Raw genomic sequence first — 20500 nt, 5'->3', positions numbered from 1 at the left:
CTCGTATTGTCCTAAATCAAGGCTTTGGCGATATCTTGAATGTCTGACGACCCACCTGTAGGCGACTACGGCGGTCTGGTGAAGAATGGTTGCCGATGTGACTATGACTGTGGAGATATAAGCATACCGGGCCGAATAGGCATTTTCAGAGAGAACACTTGGAATCATTTTATTGAGTGTGTGACTGTGCGCTTCTTTAATCCTCCCTTTCATTGCCACCGTGGCAAAAACCTTTGTATTCATGGGTTCACACTGCCAACCCAGAAATACGAATGCGCTACCTGCAGTAAGCCGACATATTTAGAGTACCTAGTCAGACGAGGGGCAATAATAAGTCGCGACCCTAAGAACAAAACGTGGGGTTCAGTTATTTTTCCGTCCAGCTTCCCTAGTATACTCTCCAGAAGTTATTGTATATCTAGTCTAATCTATATAGAAGCTGTAATCTTGTTTACAAAGAGTGTATACGAGCCCTGCTCGATATTGTTCAAGCTACCAGTGAAAGCGGGTCAAGATCTGCTTGTATGCCGGATACACTGCAGCAGAAGTTGGGGCCTTGTTGAGGGCGGTGGAAGAATGGCTTCACAGACGAATGCCGACAGAGACGCAAAAGCCAGCTGTGGATCTAGAAACCAATCAAACACTGGATGGAAAAGAAAATAACTGGGGGAAGTAGACAAAGCAAAATTATAGGGCTTGACGGCTTTAAACCTGGTGATAATATCAAGAATAAGGCCCGCGGGTCAGCTTTCAGGGTCTTGCATCTGTTCACTACCTCTTCTTGAAACCCCGAAGCGCAGTCAGCTCATCGCACCTCCGCTCGACGACCCGTTCAGATCCTTGTCCAGGTTTAAAAGATATCAAATTAACTGCGGGGATGCCAAGTGACCTGTCTACTAAAATGTAGACTCACATAAACACCCCTTTGAGTGCGCAGCGCAAGGCTGCAGCCATTGAAATCTTCCAAAGCTTGCTTTGATGCATGAAGGACCTTGATGACGTGCATCTAGAGGAGTGGCAAACGTTAAACAAGGAGAGGTAAAATCTTGCACCTGTAGTATAAGTTTCCTCTAAGGACCTGAAAATCTAAGCAAAGGCACCACCTCCAAAACATTTCTCACAACCCACAAACCCTCGGTTTATGACTACCTACTCTTGAAGCCATGGAAAGCTCCAATCACCCATCTAGTTCCTCGGCCGGGAGTACTTTGGCCCATAGTTCCCCCATGTCTGATACCGACGCCCACATCAGCACTCTCCTCACCTCCGTCTCCTCTGCCCTTGCAGAACGCGCAGAAAAGCATGTTTTTGCTATTGGTGGAAAGGTCGACGGCTCTGCCAGTTCAGATCAGGACGCCGATGTCTCCGTGGTTGTCCGGTGGGACTCGGGCGAGCTGGGTCAGGGTTGGAATGTTCGGCTCCCTGTCGGTGATGATGCTGTCTCAAAGAGTACCTTTGCGCAGCTTTTGGCAGATTGTCAGCCAGCCGCGTTTGGAGTTGGCAGTGAAGGTGTCCTAAACGAGACGTACCGCAGCGCGAGCGCACTGGATGCCAGCAAGTTCAGTACCGATTTTCATCCGTATGAAAATGGTATACTGGATACAATTATTCAGGGTCTTGCTCACGGTGCTCACCCATCCGATCGCCACAACCGCGGCATCAGAGCCGAGTTGCACAAACTCAACGTAAGCCATCCCCTATCCCGCAACGATTCCTCATGGCTCTCTCTTACAAGACGGATAGATCTATTCCGGACCGTCAGGAAGGTTGGAGTCCCATATCAGCACACCACGTTCCACTGAGCAAATGGGCTCACTCGTGGTTTGTCTTCCCCAAGCACACCAAGGTAAGTCTAGAGACCAGGGAATCCCCCCCATGCCATATCTAACACTATTAGGTGGCCAACTGGCAGTACGACACTCTGGACGAGAAGTTGTCTTCGATTGGGCAGACGCAAAAAAGCCATCGATCCAGTGGGCTGCCTTCTTCTCCGACTGCGAGCATGAAATCCTCGAAGTAACGGAAGGTCACCAACTGATACTGACATACAACCTATTCTGGATATCCTATGGGCCGGCTTTGATGTCAAATCATCTTGGTGTATTAGAGCAGGAATCCTTTCACTTCTTTGCCAGCCTCAAATCACTTCTCGATTGCCCTACCTTTCTCCCTGAAGGTAATCCAATACGACCGAGTCAACTTATTATGCTATTTTACTAACGTAATACCTAGGTGGTGTAGTTGGGTTCACGTGCACCCATGCGTATCCGCATATATCCAGATCCTCCATTCCAAAACTTCATCACACACTTAAAGGTCTCGACATGATGGTGTACCAATCCCTTCTCTGCCTCACTGGCAACGCCCGGGTAGCCGCCGTTCTGGATGACGAGCAATACCAAGCAAATATGCGAGAGTGCAGGGAACTATCCCCAGACCGTGTAAGCCAAGAGACCGAATCTGAAGACGCCGCGAAATTCCACGAGCGCGATGCACTGCTCACGGCACATCCGTGTCCAACGATTCTTTGGGATGTACCATTTGGTGACCAAGGCGTTGATCCCGCTGAAATCACCCATGGGTGCAGGTGGGATGATGACACGGCGTTTCCAAGATACCGAGTCACCTGGCTCAATCATGCCCCAAACTCACAAACGTACATAGAGCTTGCTGTGGCATATAATACGGTAAGTGGAGTTTCCCACTTTTGAAGATCGAAACTGACATCGGTTGCAGCATATGGATGTCGCTTCGTTTTACTCCTCAGCTGCTATCGTTGCGGACGTTTCAAGATAAGGTCACTGATTCTGTTTAGCTGCACACAGTGCTGAATGAGTGAGGATGAGTGAGGGTGAGTGTTTGGGATGGGGTTATGTCACCTTCTGAATTTCTGAAATGTCATCCTACCATGCTCTTAGCTGGTGTCCTAGTTTCCTTGGGACACCAGGTTTTGTTCTCGGCTAATAATAATACTCCTGGTGCAATATTTTTCTATTTCCAGATGTAGTCCCAGTCAAGCGAACGTCTACACAACTCCTCGAACAAGAAATGTCGCGTAGTGTAGTTATTTTCCGTCCAGCTTCCCTAGTACTCCAGGAGTTATTGTATGTCTAGTTTAATCTATGCAGAAGCTGCAGTATTGTTTATAAAGAGTGTATACGAGCCCTGCTCGACATTGTCCAAGCTGCCGGTGAAAGCAGTAACGTAGCTGTCAGCGTTGAGAACCCAGGTACTAGTAGAGTCAATGGTAACGGCAAGGCCAGCTGCTGTGGTGCCGTCAGGGTTCATGGCACCGGTGAGAGCCGAGCTGTCGGCAATGTTGACATTCAAGGTAGAGATGGAGTCGGCGTAGATGTCGCCCGTGACGGTCTGCCCAGAGAGCTTCAGCGTCGCATTTCCGCCGTTGGAACCGACACTCCCCCAGCCGTTAGACGCGTCGTTGCCAGAGACGTTGAACAGATAGTTGCTATCGCCGTCCAAGGTCAGTTCAGCGCCGCTGAGAGTGACAATAGCGTCGGTATTGGTAACGTAGAACATGCAGCCGCTCAGCGATACCATGGAGCCACCCGTCATGGTGAACTCGGAAGTCCCGTCCTCGGCATCGCCAGACATGCTCTGGTACAGCATCACGTTGTGCAGTTGCTGAGTGCCCGACACGCCCATGTTTCCTGAAACAGTGCAGTTGGTGATGGTCAGCTCGTTGAGACCCTCGATGACGAGCGCCTCAGACCCAGCGGCAGTGAGAATGGCATTTTTCACGGTAATGTTGGCTGTAGAGTACACAGCCGGCGCGCCTTGGGCCCCTGAAGTGCGGTATTCGCCTCCATCGACAACCATGAAGCCGCCGCCACGGTCACTGCGGATGGCGGCCTTGTTATTCGAGTCGATGATCAGGTTAGAGGCGTACATGGTACCACCGCCGGCCGCTTCAATGCCCCCCGAGTTGCCGCCTGTGACGTTGATTCTCGTACCGGAGATATAGATGGTCGACTCGCCGTAGGCAAAGACGCCGTCGGATCCCTGGCCAGTGTCTTCAACTGAGCCGCCGGTGATGTTCAAGACGGCTTGATCTATAGCCAGAATGCCCGCATTCAAACCGTAGAAGCTGCTGTCGTCATCCGAGGATGTATCGCCCGATTTGGTCACCGTGACGCCAACCAGAGAAGCCGAGACGGTGCCGTTGGCGATGAAGACGCTGGTGTCGTTGCTCTCGCACGAGTACGAGCCGCCATCGACGACTTGGCCGTCAGTGAGCACGTAGAGGCCGGTACCGCTATTGACAGTGCTGCTGCCGCCTCCTCCAGGGGGCGAACCGCTGGGGGCACCGCCGGGAGCGCTCCCAGTTGGCACTCCGCTACCGCCCTGCGCGGAATTTCCAGTGGGTGTACCGCTAGCGTCCAGCGCTGCAGAGATGGTGCGAGTACCACAGGCGCCTGATACAGTGGTCGACTGGCAGTCACCTAGGGCCCAGAATAGGGCGGTGGTAGCGGCCACTGCCACTCCAGCTTTAGCGATTGCGTGCATTTTTCTATCTTATATAGACGGGTGGAATAGTTCAAGTGATGATGGGTTATTGTAATCGAGGATGAAATGATGAATGTCTGAAAGAGCTTGCAATGGGAAGTCCAAACGAGATCTTTATACACTTATTGAACACAAAAAAGGAAGCCCAACGCCGCCACACATAGAGTAACGCGATGGCCGCGTATTCCATTGTCGTGGAATGGCCTGTTGACATATGCTATTGCCCCACGACAGGGACCGCTTAGTGTCAGATAGACCGCATTGAACCTTTTAACCGCCGTCGTACTGGTCTCTTCTTGTGAACCATGGTACAACACCAAAACTTGCATGACTCTTGGGAACTTTTTTAAAATTGATAAATGTATTTTGAAGGCTTCAATAAGGAAGTACATGGCCAGAGGCGACGTCATAATGGCTTCTGATGAGGAATGCACAGCGTGTTGTGGGTTGACTTACATACCCAGAGTTTTAGATGGTCCTAGCTGAGTATATCGGCAGTTGAACAGACAAGATCACCGCGCGTTACAACTGGTTTCAGTCCTTATATGCCATTCATTGGATCATCAAAGTAATACTTGAAAAGAAGTTGTCCTGATTTCATTCAAGCATGTGAGACTACACGCTACCAAGCACCAGTCATTTAGCCAAGTCATGAATGATCAGATTGCGACATTCTACTAGCAACAATATAGTAATGCGCGGATATGTGTCCTATCGAACAACCTCGTACTCGCTTCTCCAAGACCGAACATCATCCTCGCTTCCCTTAGAACTGACCAAACAGGTACCTCATGCCCGCCCAAATTTCCCTTCCGGACGGCAAAATGTTACTGGCCGGTACGGTGAAGCCACCGCCGCTGCTGCTGGCAGGTCGCAGCTCGAAGGCCCATGCAAGCTCGGCCTTGGCAACATCAAAGACCCAGTCATTGCTTCCTCCGGCAGTCTGGTAGATGGTCGTGCAAGTCGGGCCGTACTGGAAGCGCAGTCCATTCACGCCCTGGATAGCGCTCGCAACGCCACCAGCAAGGCTCATCTGTGTGTTGATGTTGCTTGCCGACGCCGAACAGCTGTATCCATAAGGCAGGAGGATGAGCTGGCTGTACGAGTGCCAGTCAACGTAAAACTTGATGCCAGTGCTCTGGGCGATGGATCTGGTATGGGCGACCAGGGCAGCGTTCTCGGGCGTGTCGCCAGCAGCAAGGCCGCGGTAGGTCTCATCGCAGGCGTTGGTAGATGAGCCTCCAGGGACATTCCATTGATAGGGCCAGTTACGGTTGACATCGGTGCCGACGCAAGATTGACCGGTTCGTCGCTGACGGTTCTTGCGCCACAGGCGATCGTTGGTGGTTGTATAAACGAAGCCTGCAAGGAGTTGCATCAGTCAATGCGCCATATGTATGGGATTCAATCTTGCCTACCATCGGGGTTCACGATTGGGAGGACATAAATGTCGTAGTTGTCAAGCGTTTTGCGAATGACAGCATCGTTGGCTTGGTAGCCTTGGATGATCTGGTATGTCATGTATTCGACAGTCTTAATCAAGTCAGCACACTGTACAATGTTCAACTCCTCGCTATGGGGCCAGTTTATTCTTACCGGAGCTGTGATCCACTCTCGAGCATGCACAGTGCCATGCCAGATGATCGCAGGCTTCTGGCTCTTTCCACTCGAGCCCCAGAGGTGAATACCTCGGATGGCTCGGCCCTCGACCGAGTTTCCTGCGGTAAAGAGCTCGGCATTTCCGGTGAATGCCGATGCAAGATCAGCGAGAAACTGAGTGTGCTGATCAAAGGTGTGGTATGAGTTGAAGTAGGAGATATCGGGAAGAGCGGTAACTGATCCCTGACGTTTCACCATCGCTGCCAAGATGGTTAGTCAACCCGACAAGCATTAGATCAGTAAAGTTTGACTTGCGCGTATAATCTTCAAACTCTCCCTCGGCGGCAAACTCGGTACCGAGATCCTCGCTGACGAGAGTGCTGTTGAGATCGAGAGCTTCAAATGCAGCAAGGCTTTCGGGAGCGATGGCCACTTCGTAAGTCAAGTGATTGCTCTCGCAGCTCAAAGACACAAAGTTGAGGTCTGCCAGGAGACCACCCACGGCATCGTAGTCATCGCCCGCCTCGATGCTGAATGCCTTGTACCCATCGTACGAGACCTTGGCGGCCGTGAGGGGTAACAAGAGTCCGAGCGTAGTGATGAGCTTCATCATTATCACGGAGTGGCAGAACCAAGGAGCTCGTGATGAATGTTAAAAGCAACAATGCCTAAATAACAACACTATGTCGTCCTGAATTTCTCGAGCGGAACTCCTATGTTAAATAGTTCTACCCCACGAGAGATACCCGAACGTCCTTCTTACCGCTACGCACATCATCTCCCCATTGTCCTGCTCACGAGCCATAGTATAGCTTCCTAGTATAATACCACCTGCCCGACTAGTGAGGTGACGCCGGATGCTAAAGAAACAAAAAACCCAATCCTCAATGCAGTGCAAAAGAACAAGCTCTTTCCAGAAGGTAGCTGTTTCAACACGAACCCGAGATGATATGCTTTAACAATTCACCTACCATTTCGAGCTAGGGTGGAAGAAGCGTGCATCGGCTCTAATTCGATATCCGGTTAGGCCACGGCTTGGCGGATCGGCTCTTGATTTCTGCCAGCCGATAATCTTCTCCTTTAAGGTTCCGTCCCGCCGTGGTGGTGTTGCATTCGGCTTCCAGTTCATCCTGGTCCAGCTAAGGCGCTCGGATAAGCATCCGATCAAAGCAGCCAGGACCGTAAGTGCAGTATGGTTAGAATAAGCATGTATATTGTAGCGTGAGCCTATCTCTCAGAGGACGGCCAAATACTTGATGGGGATAATTAGCCCGCCGCCAGTCGCTTGGTGCGTATGAGGAAAGTCGCTAATTCTTCTTCCTTGTCAATGATGCGCTGGAAAGCACCTCAGTGATAGTCCGTCGTATTGGGGCACTTTTTCTCTTCAGGACAAAACCAGGTGCGTTATTTTTTCAATCATCCTTGGATGAGCACTTTTGTGAGGTAGACGTGGTATGAATTTGGAATTCGTTGGGCTCCAATTGTCGTACATTTGTATTCTATTTTCCATAATGTTTTCCAGGACTTAGCCTGCAACGTGACCGCAGTGTGCGTTTGTGATCGAACATATGGTGCCTTTGTCGGATTTTAGAGTCAGGAGAGCCTTGCGAAGGAGAAATGGATAATGCATTTCGCACATAAACAGTGGTAGTGAGGAAGAGTCCAATAGACCTAGCATGAGCTACGCATACCCGCAACTTATATGGTGACACGTGCTATTATTAATAAATACACAGGCTCTTAGAAGGGAGCTTGGACGGTTGAAAATCAGAATTGGTTCATTGTTTAGTTTCAATGTGAAATTGTCTCGAAGATGAGAACATGTGTAAGCATGACCACCCCCCTTCGAAAGGATGAGGCCTTATTCAGGACCAGCAATGAATAATATAATCCAGAGGCTCTTGTATCATTCTCATCACCAGGAATCATCGAATTCTCCGTATTCTTCGCTTTCCTCTATTTCGTTAAGCCTCACCCGTATCATGTCCACACCTCGTCGAACAGCAAGAAGTCGAAGGACTGCGCGAAGATCCCCCTCGACAATCTCTGTCTCCGCCGGCAGGAAGTCACCGCTTCCTCGATCCCACTCCACCCACATCCGGGTGATACTCCTCTCTTCCCCCTTTCAGAAGATTTTGGGACACAAGCTCAGGTAGAAAGAACCCGCGAGTTGTTCAAAAGATTCGGCATTTTTGTCTGCCAGAACCACTTCGTTGAATCTTTTGGCAAACTCTAAGTATATGATCACAGGGACAAGGCCGTCGTTAGAAGACATGATGACGTTAGGGATGGTCAGAAGGAGGAGCTTGGAGCACGTCAAACAAAGGATGGGTTGGTTGACACCGCTTTACTGATGATGGATGATCTTGTCTTTTGGTCTAGAAAGGAAGAAAGCTAGCTATTTATACCCAAGCGTCTGAGGGAGCCAGATGCCGTTGATCCGATGACGCCATCATTAGCCAATGATCTAGGTTATCGAGGGTGAACTAGGCTCAAAGTCTCTATTTGGGTTCAAAGAGACCACGGTACGGATCCGGCCCTATACAAAGCTGACCTTTCCTATCAGGTTGTATGGCAAAGAAATTGGTGAAGAGTAAAGCTTAAATTACGGTTTTGGGATATTCGTTTTGGGAAACGAGAATATCCGTCTTGAACTCTTTGTATCATCTATTCAGAGTCCAATGCCTAGTTTTCCTTCTGCATCTCCAGGTCAAGTCGATAAGTATTTATGCAGATGTTTTACTAATTGCGGGGCAAAAAGCAAGATCGGCCTAATACTAAACCCCACGTCTTACAAGTTATCACTCGCTATGGTAAGAGTGGCCAGTCTTATTGTGGACCATGCTCCTGAAGCGGAATTGTACATTGCCAAGATTGCTGACAAGGACCCGTCCCCTCTTGAATTGGCCGCAGAGGTATTTCACTCTTCAAGACTTATGAACTAATGACTAATCTCTACCGCAGGCCATAATGGTTGCCGTGGACGATCTCAATGTCGTTTGTGTATCCAACAAACCAGATAGATGGCTATGGAGAGCTTGAAGTCGCTATCTTGTGCCCACATTCGAAGAACGTCCTAGTATTTGCCGCTGCCTCTAACAGCGGTGTGAACCTGGATCGCGCATATCCCGCCCGTGATACGCATGTTATTTGCGTCCACGAGACCGACTCGGACGGCAATCGTTCGAGATTTAGTCCAACAGCTCTTGCTCGTAACTAAACATCGCTACAGTTGGCGAGGCAGTGCAGTCGGCGTGGCCGGTAAGTCTCTGTGACATGTGGACGAACCCGGAGTGTGTCCAGTACAAATCTGGGACTTCTTATGCGACGCCCATTGTAGTGGGGATTGCTGTATTCTTGCTACAGTACGCACGACTACATCTGGCAAGCCAGGCACATATGCTGAAGCGCCAGTCGAGGATGAAGGAGGTGTTTTGGAAGATTGCTCAGAAGACTCAGCAGTCGACGAGTCGGGATGGCTACGATCACATTGCGTTGAGTAGGTTCTCGGATAACCTCTTTGGCAAGGATAAGAAGTTTATCGATGCGACGATTAGCGACCTATTGAATGGCTAGGGCCTGAAATTGGATTGCTCCAGCTTATAGAATTTGCATGATAGCGATGAATACATGGTTGGATGTGAAGATATATCGGTACCTATGGCATTCACCGGAGAATATAGTACCATTTCCTGACGATAACAGACACTTTTCATAGTCTTGTGACTCTCGACTGGTACAGACTCGTGGAGGCCAAGCGGGGTTGACGCAGTGTATTATCGCGCAACTAGGCTGCCAGCAGCTTGGATGTTCTTTACTAATCTTCCTCATCAACTCAATCTGCCGTCAAGTCTAGTTGAGATGGCAAACAACGTCTACTATTTATACTATGCTCCAACGTGGGACTGGCCTCCGGAAGACCCGATCAAACTAGGCAACGTCCTCATGTCGGTAAAGAAGCCAGAGCAGCCGCTTCACACAGCGCCGCTACCGACTGTTGACGAGATCTTCTCGTCGGACAAATATGAGGTGGAATACACCAAAGAAAAGCTCAGAAAGGGCGGGGTTTCTATCTTGGCCACCTTTCTGAGCATCCTCGGCGTCGGCGTCGGTGTTTGGCATCGATGTTGGCGCCAATTGGAAACACAGGTACGTGTGTATATTAACTAACTAAAGCCGTGCAACGATTCCCAACACGGCCGTCTGCCGCAACAGTTGTTAACTCTCGATAGTAACGAAGAGATTTACTCCTTCAAGCGAGTTGAGACTACTCATTTTGTCCCGAAACACGACTACATACAAAAATGCATCGAAGCGCCGGCAGTACGAGCCCACTTGGAACGAGGCCGCTATCGCAAACCCGTATATATCGTCACTGGACTCAATACCGTCTACGGCTCCAAGGCCAAGTCGCACACTTCCCAACCACACGGCGGCAACGCCTCAGTCGCATTCGAGGGCACGGGGTGGAGTGGCGGCGCGGTGCCTCCGGGTGTTGAAGGGCGGCATGAGACGACACGGGGCACATCATGGCAGGACAGCAGCGATTTTGCGTTTGCCTTTCGGGCACGCAAGTTCCATGTGAGTCGGAAGACGCAGGCGGTAAAGAAGAGTGACCACTACACCAGGGGCGCGCTGCTAGAGGTAACGATCAGATACAGAAGGTGGCGGAAAGCCTTCCAGAGCTTATTGTTACGTCTCAGGAAGAGTCCACAGCCGACGACGAATGCTATGACGAGAATGGGTTAATGGAGGGGAATAGAGTTGTACGTTTCGCTGTACCTAAACCTGAGGACTCCGAAGAGGAGTTGTAACTGATTACTTTCAGGGCGGAACTGGTAGCAATTAGCACCAAGTAGTCAATAACGTTGAAATGTCATCTCACTTGACTCTAAGCTCATCTTTTAGACACCAAGATCGAAATATAACCTACTGATACAACGAAAAAATATTACCATTGTCTGTATCAATCCCAGTTTCCAGCGTCCAGCAGACCGGCCCGACATTTTCGGGTATATCGTGGAAGGTATAGGGTAGGCAGGACCCCTGAGACACTCGGTCTTGTGCCTGTATTAGACCGTCGGTCTCGCATATTCCTCCGGTCAAGCCCGAGTCGGCTATCGATGCGAGATGTAAGAGGACATGCTTTGTAAAAACATATCAATTTTAGTACCACTGCACCTATGAATGAAACCATACAAGGGTTACGGATGAAGCGGAGTGCGGGCATAAGTGGATTCCCATGCGAGCAATTGTGGAACCGAAGTGAGTAAAAGTGGATGACCGCACCGATAAGCAAGACTTGGTGTACAACATGCGGGGAAATATGGATTCAAGGCTTCATCATTCACTCAATCAATGCTTTCAAAGCAGGTCAAGGTTCTTGGATGTCCCCACAGGTGTCTGCCGGGAGTGAGTACGTGTTAACTCCATGTAAATCCAGATAACTCCAGATAACTCCGTTTACTTGACAATATTTCATCCCATAAATATGTGACTTCTCGCTCTTTAGGGAGGCAGTTATCATCAGCATCCTCCATCCTTGACGATCCCATACAAACTACCAAGTCCCTTTTCCAAATATTTCCTTCCATTTAAAAAACCTGTACTGCAACCGCGAACATGGGCATCGACTTCACCGTATTCAAAGGCTCCGCGACTGGAGACATCGTCGAGAGCAAGGGCCACCGCGACCCAGCGCCCAGGGAGGTCATCGTCAAGATCTCCCACTGCGGCGTCTGCGGTACCGATGAGCACTACCGCCACGCCGACATGGGGCTCGGGCATGAAGGTGTTGGTATCATCACCGAGGTCGGGTCTGCCGTTCACGATATTTCCGACCTCCGAGTTGGTGACCGTGTGGGAATGGGCTGGTTCCACAAGTTCTGTGGTTACTGCAAGGCATGCTTGACGGGTAAGTCCCAAATTCTGTTTGGTGCAGGGCATGCATGATAAGACTTCTTTTGCTCACCTTCCACCTAGGTCGTCAGGACCACTGCTCCAACAGCACAAGTTTTGGCACCGCAGATCATGATCAAGGATGTTTCGGCACTGGCGTTGCCTGGGACGTGTCCACCCTCGCCAAGATCCCGAAGGAGATTGCTTCTGAAGATGCTGGGCCTCTCATGTGCGGAGGCATTACTGTGTGGAATCCCCTCTACAATTACGGCCTGAGAGCTGGTGATCGTGTCGGAGTCGTCGGCGTTGGTGGGCTTGGCCACATGGCCATCCAATTTGCCCACAAAATGGGAATGGAGGTAGTTGTCTTCTCGAGTACGGATTCGAAGAAGCAGCAGGCTCTTGACTTTGGCGCAGCTGAGTTTGTGACTACCAGCGGAAAGGAGAAGCTCGACGACATCGCCAAGTTGGACGCCCTTCTAATTACCACCAGTGCCAACCCAGACCTGTCTCTGTGAGTAACCTTGTTTCCAGAAGCGTTCGTCTTTCTCCTTCTTACTCTTCTCTTTCCCAGGTTCCTGCCTGTCATGACCCCGGGCGCAAAAGTCTTCCCTTTGACCGTTAGCCCCGAGTCGCTGCAGCTTTCGCCGTTGTCATTGATCATCAGCCGTGTTGTTATCGTTGGATCGGGTGTGGGACCAGCGGCAAGCATTCAAGACATGCTGGCTTTTGCGGCTAAAAGTGGTGTCAGGCCTCAGATTGAGAAGTTCCCTATGACCCAAGCCGGCATCGTCGAAGCGATGCAGAGGCTGAGAGATGGAAAGATGAGATATCGTGGGGTGCTTGTTGCACCATGAATCTGAGTGAAGGTCGGAGTACAAGACCAAAAATATGTACAGCCTTAATGGTTTTATAGAAATGAAGGAGTCAAGTTGAACCAGATTAGCCGCACACAGATCGGATTTGCCATTGAACCTCGACAGTCTAGCTTCTTACATGCCCGACTAACTAAACAATTAATTCATATTGATCCAACGCAGCGATGTGATTTTCTGTGTCCTTGTCCAAAAAAAGCAACTCTTCAAAATTTCCAGTTTTGCTCTCCGGAGGCGCAAGCCAAAGAAGTTTTGTTTCGCCGTAGGATATCGTTTCGTCCATATCCGAGTATTGGTTGTAAGCATCTCGGGACTCCCATGAACCCAGCTTCGTGGACACAGGGAGAGCTTTCAGGGCGTCATATTGGTTGCATATGCGATACCTCAAGTACGAGTACATGGTGTACAACTTGAACGCTATGAAGACCGTTCGACGGATGCTTTCAGCCAGGATCCAATTCTCCCAGGTTCGTTCTGCGTTGGCGAGCTCGACATTTGCTCGCTGGAGGAGTCTGAGCCCATACGATCTGATGATGAACTCTTGGCGTTCCGCAGTGTTACGCTGCTCAATGCTGCCGAAGAAGAACCTGATCAGCTGATATAATAACACCGCCTGTAGCCAGACCAGATCTTCCAACAGTGTACTCGTCACGACCGGCGTCGAAGGCGTGATCAGTTCGGACAGCTCGGCGTCTAGAGCTTGGAAGAGCATTTTGCGATTGCGGTCGTTTATAGAGACACACCCGGCGCAGATCGTCCAAGCTGCCCGCAGAGGCCGGGGGAATGAATCGGTGAAGAGGGCCTTGTGGATAAACGTGTTTTCTGCGCCTTGGGCAAATTCTCGCGGATAGTTTCGCATATGGTCCAGAATGCTATCCCAAATCTGTAGCCCGCCAACTGGTGGCAGATCACCGAGGTTTCCAGGTGTCTTGTACACAATGGAAAGCTGCTCCCAGTATAGCTGCAAAGCTGAGTGACGGCTGAGCTCAAAGAATGTACCAGGCACGCTCCTTATTTGACCGAGATCTCCGGAGGACACTCCACTGCCAGACGAGGATGCTTCCGCCGTATTCCGCATGAGAGCAGTGCGGGCTACATTAGCCTGTTCTTCCGTCCTCACTGGCAGCTGCGGGGGATATGCGTAGTGACATCGCTTATTATTCCGCTCGCACCTGTCACAAACAGGGTACGTTAGATCGCATTTGCGTCGCGATCTGAAGCAAGGATCGCACGATTTTCGACGGATTGACATGTTGGAACTGTCGGTGTGGATAAGTTAGCTCACTGGAAGAAAGCGTCCCATTATGTCGTCAGAACTGCTCTTGGAGATAGCGCAGTAAAAAAGGCCTCTTGGCTGACAAACCCACGGGCCTGGAGACACGTGACTAGAATCGAAGCCTGCTTGGTTACCTCAGTGCCTCAGGCCACACTGTGAAGGCCGCGGCTATGCGCGCTTACTAAAGCACGCTAACCCGATCAGGTAATGCCTTCACAGAGGGCCTGAGCGCTTTTGGCCAAATTTTGTGTGGCGTTGTCGTTCGTCGCTTCCTAATCTTTTCCGGTCGTTCAATCCTCCTCAACAGAAACCCAATGTACTTGCAGTCAATTGGTGCCGCCATCAACAATTCATATCATCTGGACATGACATTCGAAGATTCGTCGACTGCGACCACAGCTGAAGGTGGCAAGTCTAGCTCTTCGCTGCCACACGTCGACAACAGTCGCAGACGCTCACCCCGCTCGGAGAGCGAGAAGCTAGACATGGTATGCAATTTCATGCGGAAAGAGCTCCGTTGGGGTGTGACCGACTTTGTCAAGGCGCTAGCTTCTGCTGAAGGTCCTAACAGTACTCGTCGAAGGACTGCCTTCGTAACAGCGGTCTACAAGGACCCCGAAGTCCTAAAATCCTACTTTGGCGACGCGGATCAACTCGGGGGTGATGGCAGATTGTCTGTCATTGAGACATTGGATCTGGGCAACAATGAGTTGCGGAAAGAGGTGGAAAGACTAGGTACAATGGCGCCATTTAACAAATTCGATCCCACTCCCAAGGACGAAGAATTCGACGCACTCAACATGGACCAAACGCTAAATACAATGCAAAGCGAAGCGCCTCTGTTGCTACAGCTTATAAGAGATATCATGGCGCCCGAATCTCGACGGAAATATCAGCGCCAAAAAGAACCAGTTGCTCGAATTGTCGCCATCATATCAATCCTCTGTTTCTCTCAGCGGCAACACACCTGCACGGGGTTTCAGAAGGCGTTGGGTCTCTACCTGCATTCTAAAGGCGTGAAGCGTCAGCAACTAGAGCTCCTTGCTCGACTTGGACTCGTCGTCAGCTACGATACTGTCGTCCGAGCCATCAAAGAACAGTCAACTCAAGCAGTGATACAAGTGGAAAGAATGGGACAGAGTGACGATGTCGTAACGGCGTATGATAATTTCGAGACAATGGAAGGCGTCAAGGAACAGAGGGTTGATCACCAAGGCACCTTCCATTCGGTGACAACGGGCCAGGTCATTCACGGCATTGAAATGCCGCCCGGTGGGCTGCGACAAGACATGCTTGATCCCCGGGCGGAAATGTGCGCCAGCGATGTCTTCCTAGCCCCTGGTAATCGAGATGACAATATTCATCGTCAGGTACGTCATGGTCCACCATACCATGTCCATGGCCTATACTGATTGGCAACGGCCCACAGTAGATATCACGATACTTTGCCTACGAGGCCATAAACAAAATCTTCTCGACCGCCGTCCCGGACGCTGTAAAGAGGCAGCGTCCAACAATGCCTGTTGTCGATATTCTCGAACCCGTCAAGACTGTCCATTGCTCGCTCGGTCCCATCCCACATGACGAGAGCAGTAATGCTGGTAATATTCTGATTCTGGAGAATATCTTCCAACATCAATACCACCTACCCGACTCCGCCTTCGAGAAGCGTTTATTTCTCATCTACGGCGACCAGAAGACTACACAGCGGATTCGCTCGATCAAGCAACGCAGAGAAGAAGCTGAGCGACCCTACGACAGGCTGCAATGGGCGCTGCCAGTGCCGGCGCTCTTCCATCTCCGCATGAACTACCTGTACATGATATCCAGATTGCATTTCGGAGGCCCAGGCAGCGATCAATCAACGTTGCATGATGCCATGAACTTCTGGACCAGGAAGAAGATCAGCAAATCCAAATCTGACTTCTACGCCCTGGAGCAGCTGATCATTCATAGCTTCCAGGCTAGAGTGTGCGCCTTGCTAATGAACAAGCTTGCTCAGTTTGGACAGGGGGGGAACCTCGAGTTCGAAGACATCACTAGAATGCTAGCTGCTCACGATGCAGGAACCTTCTCGCGACTTCTCGATCAGATTGTTGACTCGTACGGCAAATATGCCCGCTCGACTGATGATGAGGAGCTTCGGAACCACGTCCTGTTCTTGCAGCACACGCAGACCTACCTGCTTCTAAAGTACTCGATCAAGCATGCTGATCTCGGTCTCTTGCGTCGAACCATCGACCGCTGTTGCCTGTACTTCCATGGCTCAGGACAGTCCCGGTATGCCTATGAGATGTTGTACCTCCACCGTCTCACGTCAACGCGTGCTGCCACTCCGCAATTGCAGCGCGCGATACTTGCAAATGGGCTTGTCAATCGCCGAGGCAAGGAGGATAGCTGGTATGAGACAGACAGGCTTGTGGAATTCCACAATGGCACACTCAAGAACCTTCTCAACGCCAAACGTGGATCGTCCCTCACGATGGATTATCTCTTCAAGCACTGTTCTCTAAATACTGACTTCTTTGCTGCTCTTGCCAAACGGATAGAGTCCTTTTACTGTATTGTTCGCAATAGCGAGCATCCAGAGAAATCGGCAGAACTTGACATCAGGGTGATGGCTCAACGCTTGTCGCACAGCGGGTCAATTGCACTGCACAAGGGACGGACAGTCAAGCATAAAGCTACGGATGTTCTGGCAGCAGGGGCACAGCGCATCGCCGGCAAAGCGATAATCAAGTTCAACAGAACGGCATGCAGCGCCAACTACGATTACTTGGAGGGTGATGAACAAGAACTAGGCGACGGAGAGGAAGAAGAAGACGCTGAAATCGATGAGGAACTAGGCCATTTTTTTGCACTAGATCATGCCGACGAGGAGTAAAAGGAAATGACGTCTCACAATTTTACCTGCTAAGTTTGAGCTTTTGGAGTGTTGCCCAAAGGCACGCGTTCTGTGTGACGTCGAGGACCTCCTTTCCGTACGAAGCCAAATCACTCCATTCCCCGTTCACTGCGTGTGCTAATGAAGCGATAGAAGTAACCGTTGCAGCCGTCCTTGATATCATGGTTACAGCTTTATCCGGAAGGAGAAGCTCGGCTAGCGCATCTGTCATAAGCGTTGAAGACAATACGTCTGCGGCCTTTGCCTCTCGCCACTCGACCAATGCCAATTTCACCGCTTCCGTGACGTGCTTTTGGGATTGAACAACCCTAACAAGCTGTCCTGCCTTGCTGGTAGGTAACCTGACCTCGTAACCTGTACATTTGGCGCAGCAAGAAGCTGTCTCTGCCGGACGAGTCCATGATGAGCAGTTCTCTCCGAAGAACTCAAGGATGCCTCTCCGGATACAAGTTGAACGATTGATTACCTCCCATATGCCTCGTGGTAAAGCGGATCGCTTCTCGTGCTCCGAGGTGCGCTTCTTGATGGACCGAAGTGATAAGTGTTCTGTCCTTTCCCCAAAACACCAGGGCGGAACTAACCACACGAAGTCACCCAAGATTGCCGTACCTCGTGCGGCTCGGCCTGCTCGCTGCAATAGAGCACCCATGCTCGCTGGGACGCCCCACTGAACGACGAGCCGGACATCTGGATTGTCAATACCCATTCCCATGGCGTCTGTGGCAACGATGACACGATGGATTGAGCTATCCGAGACGCTCTCTGAGTCCGTCTTTTCGAACTCCGTAGCTATACGCCTCTTATCGGAGTCTGAAAGCTGTGAATGATATGCCTGGACGGCGTCAATGGCAGCCATCCCTGAGCAACCTGCTCTAACCAGGAGCATTCTCAGCACCCTGACCGCCTTCATGATCTGCGTTATCGAGTCGACATAGACTATGGTCTTCAGAATTGCCTTGCAACAGGCACGGCTGTCGGATCCTGCTTCCATCCGTTGATGTCGAGTGCTGGCTAATACTGCCTGAGCAGCACTCACCCCACCTCCACGCTTGAAAGCCTCTCTTGCCCTATTCTCCCTTCTCTTCATGACAGCCTCCTCGGTTGCTCCCTGTACCGGTTTAACAAGGAACTCTAGATCGCGGAAGCTGTTTGCCGGATGCTGAATTGGTTGAATTGCGAATGTTATGTCGGGTCTGTCAATGGAGGTCCGTTGAATGTGAACCCAAGGATCGAACCCACTGAGATCTCGAACCTCAGCCAACGTAACTGGATCGAGTGTCGCAGAGCAACCAAACCAAGGCACGCGTCTACTAACCGTGTGACGCAACAACGCCAATTGACTATATCGATTCCTCCAATGCAGACCCCACTCGCTGACCACGTGTAATTCGTCGATGGCCACCAACACGAGGTGGTCTTGGAAGGCCTGATCATATAGGACCTCCGTCTTAAATCGCTCTGACAGTGCAATTTCTGGACTCAGAAGCACTGGGTCCTTCTGTTCAGCCATGATATTTGGTTGGTAATTGTCGGCCTAGACCTCTTACCGTGCGTGTATTTGCCGATTCGGATCTCGTTGAGCAACGCGGCTTTGTTCGACTGGGCGTTTAATACGCAAGGCCGGCAGCAGGGTATTCGAGAAATAGACTTGGCCTATTGTCAAGATTAGCCATTTCCTTGTTTCCCATAATTTTCTCTGTGCCTCGCCACCGACTGACCTGGTCCTCTTCAAGCAGGTTTAAGGGCATAATCATGAGGCAAATGCCGCCCCGCAAGGCCGGAACCGCCTGGAATACAGCGCTCTTGCCCCATCCTGTAGGTGCAATTAGGATTAGATCCTGCTGGTCTACAGCGAGTCTCCGTATTGCTTCTACCTGGCCGTCACGGGGAGGGAAGTTAAGGAGGTTTGCCAATGTCGAGGTTAATGACTCAGGATCGGGGCAACGTAAAGGGGTATGTAGCATCACTGTCAGTAGCAGAGACTTATACGCAGAACCAACTGCAATTTCCAAGGACAGTTGAGGGTATCTTTGGCGTAATCGGTGTTGGTGACGAATGGTACCGCGTTGCGCGAATTAGGAAGCGACGAACGACAACGCCACACAAAATTTGGCCAAAAGCGCTCAGGCCCTCTGTGAAGGCATTACCTGATCGGGTTAGCGTGCTTTAGTAAGCGCGCATAGCCGCGGCCTTCACAGTGTGGCCTGAGGCACTGAGGTAAACTGTACATAGTAGCTTCGCGTCACCCATAGCTTCTTGCCTCTTCACGGCACAACAACGATTCTAAGTCGACCCCAAGTTCCGTCCCGTGATACCCACTATAGGGGCTCCGCTCCAACGTACTAGACGGCGGCAGACCGCCCTTTGCTCTGTTAGAATTCAAGGCTCTTTCATACTATGATTGGTATGCGCTTATAGGGAAAGCCGCGCAGCTCGTGACAGTGGGGTTCTCTCAAGTTGTCTGTGTAGCCGCAATAAAACAGGCGGTACAAGTCACAGTAGTATGGGACTTAGCTGAAAATTGGAATACTACAAGTATTATACGTAAATATCCTAGGATTCAAATTTAAAGTCAAATATATTCAAATTAACGGTGTTGGCTTGTGTAGAGGTAAAATAGGCGATTTCTGCAGTGCTTAGTGGTGCAAGCCCTCCCTTAAGTTGTCGGTGTGACGAACTGGCCAGCAACAAAGGCACGCACACCACGAGCCACAGGTTGCTGGGACTTAATTGAAATTGGAGTCATATTGAAAATAAAAGTATCTCAATATTTAATTTTAATTTGAAGCCATTTGGGCTTGAATTGGTGGTGTTGGCTAACACCAAAGTTAGAAAAGGCAGTTACGCATGCGACGCAGTTACGGGTATTGTCACCCCCTCTCCGGTGAGGAGAGGGGCAGCCTAGCTAGCGAAGTCTGCTTAGTCAAGCCCCCGGGTAATTGATATTCAGTCAAGGCAGTTAAACGCGATGGGTTGGGGCAACGTGTAGGGAAGTCCGACAGCGGAGGCGCGAAACTTAATGTAGTAATTGGGACCGCCCCGTCCAGTCTAAAATTGGACGGGTACCGTCCCCCTATTGATCGCCCGCCAAGCTGGGGAAGGTGCACGGGCCAAGTTTTCTTGTATTTGTACCCAATACCAGTTCCGAGAAGGAGCGCGCACGAACCAGGAAAAGTGGTATTGGGTTCCAATACCAGTGGTTATTGGCCCAATAGGGTTATGGACTCTACCCCCCTGTCGTTAATCGCGCGTTTTCAGTTTGGATGGGTTTGCAAATCCCGCTACTAGAGGTGATTTGAGAACTTGCCTGAGGGGTCGACGCACGGACTGAAACCGCGTAATTTATTAAAATACGAGCAACCCTTGGTACAGTAGGATCGCGTTGGAGACAATGGTCGAAATGAAGACGGTGAGCTTGTTGAT

The 20500-nt window shown here is 50.5% G+C and overlaps 9 protein-coding genes across 9 annotated transcripts; 5 read left to right on the top strand and 4 right to left on the bottom strand.

Annotated features, from left to right (window-relative positions):
• Positions 1–1226: 1226 nt before the first annotated feature.
• On the top strand, positions 1227–2711 carry BGZ61DRAFT_364450 (uncharacterized protein; the record flags this gene model as incomplete). Its single annotated transcript, XM_046241520.1, has 4 exons — positions 1227–1685; positions 1744–1846; positions 1898–2176; positions 2233–2711. The coding sequence occupies 4 exons, from the start codon at positions 1227–1229 to the stop codon at positions 2709–2711; spliced, it is 1320 nt and encodes a 439-aa protein (XP_046098419.1).
• A 409-nt stretch (positions 2712–3120) lies between these two features.
• BGZ61DRAFT_557809 (uncharacterized protein) lies at positions 3121–4524 on the bottom strand (the record flags this gene model as incomplete). Its single annotated transcript, XM_046255696.1, has 2 exons — positions 3121–4362; positions 4441–4524. 2 exons carry the CDS (start codon positions 4522–4524, stop codon positions 3121–3123), a joined length of 1326 nt encoding a protein of 441 aa, XP_046098418.1.
• Positions 4525–5290: 766 nt separating this feature from the next.
• BGZ61DRAFT_557807 (uncharacterized protein) lies at positions 5291–6736 on the bottom strand (the record flags this gene model as incomplete). The annotated part of the gene is made up of 4 exons (XM_046255695.1): positions 5291–5886; positions 5943–6057; positions 6121–6366; positions 6410–6736. 4 exons carry the CDS (start codon positions 6734–6736, stop codon positions 5291–5293), a joined length of 1284 nt encoding a protein of 427 aa, XP_046098417.1.
• Positions 6737–8933: 2197 nt separating this feature from the next.
• On the top strand, positions 8934–9699 carry BGZ61DRAFT_537766 (peptidase S8/S53 domain-containing protein; the record flags this gene model as incomplete). The annotated part of the gene is made up of 4 exons (XM_046254573.1): positions 8934–9038; positions 9088–9120; positions 9194–9305; positions 9356–9699. The coding sequence occupies 4 exons, from the start codon at positions 8934–8936 to the stop codon at positions 9697–9699; spliced, it is 594 nt and encodes a 197-aa protein (XP_046098416.1).
• A 285-nt stretch (positions 9700–9984) lies between these two features.
• BGZ61DRAFT_364104 (uncharacterized protein) lies at positions 9985–10937 on the top strand (the record flags this gene model as incomplete). Its single annotated transcript, XM_046241488.1, is given in 3 exon segments — positions 9985–10236; positions 10339–10767; positions 10779–10937. The coding sequence occupies 3 exon segments, from the start codon at positions 9985–9987 to the stop codon at positions 10935–10937; spliced, it is 840 nt and encodes a 279-aa protein (XP_046098415.1).
• An 808-nt stretch (positions 10938–11745) lies between these two features.
• On the top strand, positions 11746–12878 carry BGZ61DRAFT_364219 (NADP-dependent alcohol dehydrogenase; the record flags this gene model as incomplete). Its single annotated transcript, XM_046241502.1, has 3 exons — positions 11746–12037; positions 12106–12535; positions 12596–12878. The coding sequence occupies 3 exons, from the start codon at positions 11746–11748 to the stop codon at positions 12876–12878; spliced, it is 1005 nt and encodes a 334-aa protein (XP_046098414.1).
• Positions 12879–12927: 49 nt separating this feature from the next.
• Positions 12928–14211, bottom strand: BGZ61DRAFT_460943 (uncharacterized protein). Its single transcript, XM_046247074.1, has one exon. The coding sequence runs from the start codon at positions 14146–14148 to the stop codon at positions 13030–13032; it is 1119 nt and encodes a 372-aa protein (XP_046098413.1). The 5' UTR covers positions 14149–14211; the 3' UTR covers positions 12928–13029.
• Positions 14212–14537: 326 nt separating this feature from the next.
• BGZ61DRAFT_557800 (uncharacterized protein) lies at positions 14538–15586 on the top strand (the record flags this gene model as incomplete). Its single annotated transcript, XM_046255694.1, has 1 exon — positions 14538–15586. The coding sequence occupies one exon, from the start codon at positions 14538–14540 to the stop codon at positions 15582–15584; it is 1047 nt and encodes a 348-aa protein (XP_046098412.1).
• Positions 15587–17067: 1481 nt separating this feature from the next.
• BGZ61DRAFT_117305 (P-loop containing nucleoside triphosphate hydrolase protein) lies at positions 17068–19254 on the bottom strand. The gene is made up of 3 exons (XM_046237004.1): positions 18796–19254; positions 18625–18730; positions 17068–18565 (listed from the first exon to the last, which is right to left on the bottom strand). Exons 1-3 carry the CDS (start codon positions 19039–19041, stop codon positions 17079–17081), a joined length of 1839 nt encoding a protein of 612 aa, XP_046098411.1. The 5' UTR covers positions 19042–19254; the 3' UTR covers positions 17068–17078.
• Positions 19255–20500: the final 1246 nt, after the last annotated feature.

The sequence above is a fragment of the Ilyonectria robusta genome (assembly GCF_021365365.1).
Source record: "Ilyonectria robusta strain PMI_751 chromosome Unknown BGZ61scaffold_25, whole genome shotgun sequence".
Lineage (NCBI taxonomy): Eukaryota > Fungi > Ascomycota > Sordariomycetes > Hypocreales > Nectriaceae > Ilyonectria > Ilyonectria robusta.
Note: the sequence above shows the minus strand (reverse complement) of the source record. Positions and strands in the feature narration are given on the sequence as shown.

What these genes read in the sequence shown, in the direction of transcription:
- BGZ61DRAFT_460943 (XM_046247074.1), bottom strand. Translation starts at nt 14,148, where the DNA reads ATGTCAATCCGTCGAAAATCGTGCGATCCTTGCTTCAGATCGCGACGC.
- BGZ61DRAFT_117305 (XM_046237004.1), bottom strand. Translation starts at nt 19,041, where the DNA reads ATGCTACATACCCCTTTACGTTGCCCCGATCCTGAGTCATTAACCTCG. An exon ending in ACCTGCTTGAAGAGGACCAG is followed by an intron (nt 18,731 to 18,795) that starts GTCAGTCGGTGG and finishes TCTTGACAATAG; the next exon opens with GCCAAGTCTATTTCTCGAAT. An exon ending in AATCGGCAAATACACGCACG is followed by an intron (nt 18,566 to 18,624) that starts GTAAGAGGTCTA and finishes AGAAGGACCCAG; the next exon opens with TGCTTCTGAGTCCAGAAATT.